Source organism: Pseudoliparis swirei, chromosome 17 (genome assembly GCF_029220125.1).
Source record: "Pseudoliparis swirei isolate HS2019 ecotype Mariana Trench chromosome 17, NWPU_hadal_v1, whole genome shotgun sequence".
NCBI classification, from domain to species: Eukaryota; Metazoa; Chordata; class Actinopteri; order Perciformes; family Liparidae; genus Pseudoliparis; species Pseudoliparis swirei.
In genome coordinates, this window is record NC_079404.1 from 12,157,118 (window position 1) to 12,164,196 (window position 7,079).

Consider the following 7,079-nt stretch of genomic DNA (forward strand, 5'->3'; position numbering starts at 1 on the left):
TGCCAGTGGCCCCGAAAAAGAAAGTGTTGGGGTAGGTTAATTGTAAGTGGTCGTGATACCAAGATATGGCAGATTATATGCAGAGGAGGGGGCTAACATCCACAACAGAGAAAAGGTTGTTGATAGTGATAGTTGATAATGGTCCGCTTCACATCCATGAAACCAACCTCTGGAGAAGAGAGATGGAGCTGCACCTTCATGTTGAAGAAAACTGGTGATGTGTTGTGTTTTAATGAAGCTTTAAACCTTCATCTGACATATGATCTATGCTCATTAAAAGGTGGGTCAGGAGTTCATGTCTCCGGGCCTAAATGTCCAGGTCTAAATAAAGACCGAGGATTCAACTTGCAGCTGAAAGAAGGAGACTGTTCAGCAGAAGGAGTCGTTCGGATCGTGAACTTCACAATACACACTCTTTCTCCAACTTCTTCACTTTGACTCGGTGAATGCAGATGAACAGTCACCTGACAGGTAGCACTTAACATTGTGTTTGCAAGTGAAATAATAAGAAACACAAAACGGGTGTTTTGTGTGCAGTGTGTGTGTGTGTGTGTGTGGTTGCTGTGTTGTAGTCTCTGCTCCTCTGATCTGAATCTATGTTGAGAAAACTGGAGACCACGCCGAAAAAACAGTGTTACGGACACTGCTAAGACCTGGAGACCAAATATTCTTAACCCTTGTGTTGCCTTAGGGTCATTTTGACCCGAATCAATATTACACCCTCCCCCCGCTTTAGGATTAATTTGACCCCATTCAATGTTTAATGTCGGTGTTCTTTCGGTAGTCAACAAACAAACATAAAGTGCCTCACACTTAAACTTGGAAAACAATATTAATTCTAATAATTTTCTGGAGGTTTTAATTGCTGGCGTCAAATTGAACCCAAAGGGTAAAATATGTTAGTAAATATAAAGGTAACAGGAGGATGAAACATTGAATCGGGTCAAAATGACCCAAAGGCGGGGGGAGGGTGTAATATTGATTCGGGTCAAAATGACCCTAAGGCAACACAAGGGTTAAGCCAAGCGACCCTCCTAAGTGTGCATGTGTGTATACGTGCGTGTGTTTGTGTGTGTGTTTGTGTGTGTGTGTGTGTGCGTACAGTATGTGTCCCTAATGTGAGTGTAGACAAGCAGCTGCTATCCAAAACAGAGAGAATGGACACTCTGGTTCACCTGGTTAGAGTAGACCCTGGAAGCCTCCTCTCCTCTCTTCTCCTCTCCTCTCCTCCACTGTCTCCTTTCCTTTACTCTCCTCTCCTCTTCCTCAGGAATTGTCCTTAAAGAGGAGTGAGACTCATACTCGCAGCATCTAAAATCCATATATGGTGGAGGCAGAGAAGCAGTAAAGTAAACTGCTCACAGTGAGTAATTGAGGAGGAAGAGGAGCAACTGTGATTGGCTCCAGTGGAGCTGCCGTGAACTATCTGTATATGTAGACTTGTCCAAACAGGCTTTGATAGAAAGCATTGCAACAAGTTGCTTAGAGAGGTTTTGAAGTATGCTTTCAATAATGACGCGATGACCAGATGGATTGTGGGCCTTCAGTGTAACAAGTGTGATGAAATGATTACACCACAAGTCATCTTTCATCTTTTTGTGTTATCATTGTTGTATATGCATTGATCGATTGTTTGTCATGATTGGAGCAGCGCTCCTGTGACATTTTCTTTTTTTGGGAGGGGTGTGAATGATGGAGGTATGGGGTGTTGGACAGAGAAGTGTGAGTCAGTGGACAACAGAACATGTAAACACAGACGTTCCTGGGAACCACAAGTTGTTTTAGAGGTGACGCTCTGCCTTCTCCTCATAACCATGTTTAGTAGAACGACTCTTATTTGTACCATGTGGATACAAACAATTTATTATTTATCTACACACTTGTATTCTTCTTAGGAGAACCTTTGTTCTTGCAATAAGAAGAATAAAAGCGTATCGACCTATACTTGGCCTTCGTTACAGCCGGTGTTTGTACACACAATCAGCGCTGTTTATCTTTTGTAATTGTAATTCTGACAAATGTAGGCGCCTTATGGATTTTTAGCTAATATAGTTGTGTGACTATATAGCATTGTCCATGTCAGCAGTCAGTCTGTTGGTCAGTGCACTGCTACAAACATTCAAGGTCCCCAGAGAATAAAACCGTGTGATCCTATTCTCTCTAGTCTCTATTCTTATGATGCCACTATACGATCGTCATCTGTGGCTTGGGGGGAAATGTTTTTAAGAACTATTTGATTGGTTTTCATTCAATTTGAATATGCACATTTATGTTGCTTTCCCGATGAATTGTAAGAGGTTTGATAATCCCTGACTTTTCATCTATTACACCATCATCAGGTAAAGTTGTCCAACATTATTGTGGTTTATGACTAAGTACCTGCATCATTAATGATGTCACCTTGAGCCTCAGCTGTGCTTTGTTGCAACTAAGATGGTGAACAGGGTAAACGACGCTAAACATCAGCATGTTCCTGATCAGCCATCTCTAATCCAGATTTCTTTTGTCACTCACTCTCTTTGCTTTTTAATGTAACAATTTGTAATCCTGAGCATATTGTTGTATGAAAAAGGCTGCTGTATTGTTGAACAATATTATGATGCACTAAATGATATTGCAGGAGTCAAATCTTTGGAATCCTTTTATCTGAACAAGAGTTTAAGCCATAAATAATATGGTTTAAATTCTTAGTTTCTATCTCTCCGTTACAATCTCAGCATAAGAAACAGGAGATAAAAGGATTGCAAAAATTTGACTTCAGCAACATCACTGAGTGTGAGGGGATTCACTGTGAAGGTTTTAAACAATGTTCACTTTTTGCAGTACTTTATACCCATTAAATGCAAATATAAGCTGGAAGTTAAGACAGACAAGAAAAACAAGTGAGATTGTATTCGTATGAGTCAAATGTATCTTTTTTAATTTTCATCCCCCTATTCCCTGTCTTTAAAAAGTATGCCTTCAACCTTCAAGTGTCTTTGCTTTTGAAGATACTGACTCAGTGTGGATGTCTTTGATGTTTATGCTAACATCATTTCAGTATGTTTGATATTACTGAGCAGCCTAAATGTAATTTCTTACCGAACAGTGCCCTCCAGTGTTTGCCTTGTGGACACTTCCACTCAGGGACAAACTGAACTGAATGAGTACACACACACCGTCAGAGTACCAACTCAGTTGTTTTGGATCTCTATGTTTCTGTAGTTAATTTCACAAGCTACAGTATTCACTTGTTAGACACACATTTAAGTCCACGGGCAGATGCCCTCCACTTTTCATTATGCATACAATGTCAACACAGGAACATTTGGGCCTTAGGAGATTCAAGAACACGATGAATATGTAATAGAAATATTTTATTTATTGTAAACCAAGTGCACAACAGCAGGACCAGCCTTTTACAATAGAAAATGTTTATTTCATGAAATAAGATAAATATACTTATTTTCAAATAGCTTTAAGAAAAGTCATACTTTTAGTCTGAAAGGTCCTATAAAAGTTGTCAAACGTGTAAAAACCATTAAATTAAATCGTCACTGTGCAAAACAGCAATGCCCATCAGCTACAGAACTGCTACCACATTTTCCTTTAAGAAATAAAATGCCCAACAGGCAACTTTCTGCAGAGCTTCATTTTGTGGGATACATGAATCCTTTGGTGTATTTGGAGAGTCTTGTTTTGGCTGCGATCCACTTGTTGTAGTTGGTGACTTGTGTGTAAACCCCTGGTTTGTTCCTACTGGCACAGCCCTCCCCCCAGCTCACCACCCCGAACAGAAACATCCGACCTGACGCTTCACACACCAGCGGACCACCAGAGTCCCCCTGTGAGAGGAGGATGCAACAGTTAGTCACGCTCATAGCATGAAGAGATCCAATCATATAGTATGTTGTTATAAAGGCTCATATTGATGCTGACAAAGCAAGGACAATATTAAGGACAAATGAGTCAAATGTATTTTTGGCCCATTGAGCCACCAGTACACCACAATATATTTTAAATGTGATACATTTTTATGATGAATATCCAATTATTTATTATTGATTACATTATTTTATTTCAGGCAGAGCCAGAATTTAGACAATAAAAATATGTTTTTAATATTGAAGCCTTGAATAAAATTAATTATTGTCTGTCTCACCGGTCCTTCAGAAATGGTAAGCCAATAAATAAATTGTCAAACTCCGAGCATAAATAAACCGACCCACGGGTAGACAAGGATATAATCAATATCCTTAGGAAGAAGACAGCGTGCTCCTCAGATCTCCTGCTGCTGAAATGTATAACGTGTTGCACACGTTCCGTTCTTTAAGCGCTTCTGTTTTTGTGCTGACATTCAAAACAAGGCTCAAGACCTTCGTTCACTTTGCTTACCTTGCAGGCATCGGTGCTCCAGTCAGGGCTCCCAGCACAGAACATGTTCTTAGTGATGAGATCTCCGTAGTACGACTGACTCGTACACTCAGTCTGCGGAAGCAGTTTCACCTCGGCCTGCTTCAGTAACTGCGAGTAATGCCACGCAGCTGCAGACAACACGGCGTCAGTTAGAACCAGGGAAAGGGCTGAAGGATCGGTCATGGATCTGTGGGTTGGAGGTTCTGCAGTACATACCGAATCTCTCCCTCCCGAATCCTGCGATGCTGCACTGAAATCCAGCAGGAAGCTGAGTATGAGATGGAGGAAGACACACTGTCCGTGCAGACGCTGACCTCATCGCACATCCTCCATTTCTGCTTTTGATTTTCAACAGTGCTGAAACGCAAAGACAAACACAGCTATGAGTCATGCACACAAAGCCCCCGTGCAGCTCACTATCTCACACACACACAAACACACACACACACACACACACACACTGCTCACCTATGTCATTGTTATAGTTGGACTCATTGTATTTTTGGTGGATGATCAGTTTTTCCACAGTGAAGCTCTGCTCTCTGTCAGCATCAGTGTCATTGATTGCAGTCTTCCCCAGGTACACAGACAGACGCTTGATGCTAGACTCACTGAACCAAAAAAACACACACAACTGTTTGAACATACTACATGGGCTTACATACATTGTATTTTCTGAGTGGGTGTTTTGTCTCACCCATCAGAGAAGCAGTGTGCAGCTGTGAGAACCCAGCATGGTGCGATGAGAGAGCCACCACAGAGGAATCTGTGCTGGTGAAAGAGAGCAGCGACCCATGGGTGCGACTCTATGGGTGTGAAGGAACCACCCACAATTTTATGCATCCTCTGCTCAGACCTCTCGCCACACGTCAGCTCTGCAGGGACACACATGACGAGTCAGTGAGTGACAATGAAGGCATCACAAGATGACATTGGGAAAATAGTGTGTTTAAACAACACATCTTACCTGTATCCACAGCCGATGGAGGTTTCGTTGTTGGTGTGGAACCTGTATGGGATCAGGAAAAACACATTAATGGAAAGATCCAAATCAAACATACAGTACATCAATGATTTAAAAACCTCCAATCAAACCTTACATTTGGGAATGTTGCAGAATTGTCTCACAATCCTCCTCCCTTTTCGGACACGGCACCACGGCATCGGCATCTGATCAGGGTTCCTAGCACGTGAAATAACATTAAACACATGATGTAATAAGGGAACACGTCGAGGCCCCAGATTGGTGACTTAAAGATTACCTGCAGGAATTGTGGTCACCAAGTCCCTTTGAAGCTCCTGAGGGGATGTGAAACCGGTTCCAGTTAAGACACCTGCGTCCGTATGTCGACTCAGAAACCGATCCCCTGTAAGTGCTTCCATCCTCAGACTGACACATCTCTGAGGATCACATTGCAAAAAAAAAATGTAATGTCTCTCTCTCATTTGATGCAACAATGCTGAGTAATAAGAGTTGCCCTGGCAGTTGCCTTACCACTTTTAGTGCTACGAGGTTTAGGTGACCAACTCTTTTGAGACCACCTTCGTGAAAAACTCTGAAAGGAGCACAAACAAACTTGTTTGAGACATTTGTATAAAATACCATGACTTCCTCAGTATGTCTTGTACATTTAAAGTTACTTCCTTTTATTATCGCTTACCGCATCAACGCTGAATGCTGCAAAGATGGAAATAATGACGAACAGGTTCATCTTCACTTCTGGTTTCACTTCTCCTTTTTGGGGATATTTGTATCTGAGATGGACAAAAAAATGAAACAAAATTACAGAAACGGAACCACACTATACTGGAAGACTGGATTCACAGCTCCTGTGCCCTTATTTGGAAGTAATTTTAAAGAACATGGCAGGACAGAAACAAGTGTGGCTACTGAACGAACATGAGCTGGCTTTGTCTCAGAGGAAAAACGGTGTGAGAATAATAGATAGACCGGCCCGCTGTGTGCGCTCTAGACTGTATGCGCACAGCCTCCATCTGTGTGTGCAATATCAATTTAGATTAATCGTTTACTCCATGCATGTCCACACCATTGCGCTTTTTGCAATGCGTGAAGTTCAAACATTGAATTTCTAGATATTTCGAAGATAGAATATCAGCTTGATAATGACAACATTGTTATATGGCTTGACTTTTTTCTATCAATAAACACTTTCATCTTTATGAAACAGTTGGGTCTCATGAGTCATCTTTCCAGGTCCAATATTACAAATAAAATGTGTGATTTATATAAATATAAAGCTTCAAAGGGACTTGGCGACCACAATTGTGGTATACTTTAAGTACACATCTGACCTGACTTGAATTTACTTATTATTCAGACAGTAAAGAAACACCACTTATATTTAGCTGAATGTCACAGTCTTGAATACTTTATTACAGCTTACCTTTCTTTCCAGACTTGCAAATCCTAATGAAGTTCTCTGTTATTTCTTCCTGCTGAGGTGATCTCCTCGGTGTATCCTCTGCTATGCACCTGTGTTGCGGCAGGACTCTGGTGCTGCAGTGCTGATCCTCCCTCTGTTACCTCCCATTTAAAAACACACTGACCACATGTGGGAGTAGTTTAGGAGAATATATGAAAACATCCCTGGGGCTCAATTGCTGATCAGCAAAGTCTTGACAATAAGAATGTGTCATGTCCTATGACACACACTGAACACCCC

The 7,079-nt window shown here is 41.4% G+C and overlaps 1 protein-coding gene across 1 annotated transcript; it reads right to left on the minus strand.

The window, feature by feature from the left end:
- Positions 1 to 3,335: 3,335 nt before the first annotated feature.
- Positions 3,336 to 6,867, minus strand: plaua (plasminogen activator, urokinase a). The gene is made up of 11 exons (XM_056436278.1): positions 6,801 to 6,867; positions 6,057 to 6,150; positions 5,891 to 5,951; positions 5,658 to 5,796; positions 5,496 to 5,578; positions 5,363 to 5,404; positions 5,093 to 5,270; positions 4,864 to 5,006; positions 4,612 to 4,752; positions 4,375 to 4,523; positions 3,336 to 3,824 (listed from the first exon to the last, which is right to left on the minus strand). The coding sequence occupies exons 2-11, from the start codon at positions 6,105 to 6,107 to the stop codon at positions 3,630 to 3,632; spliced, it is 1,182 nt and encodes a 393-aa protein (XP_056292253.1). The 5' UTR covers positions 6,108 to 6,150; positions 6,801 to 6,867; the 3' UTR covers positions 3,336 to 3,629.
- Positions 6,868 to 7,079: the final 212 nt, after the last annotated feature.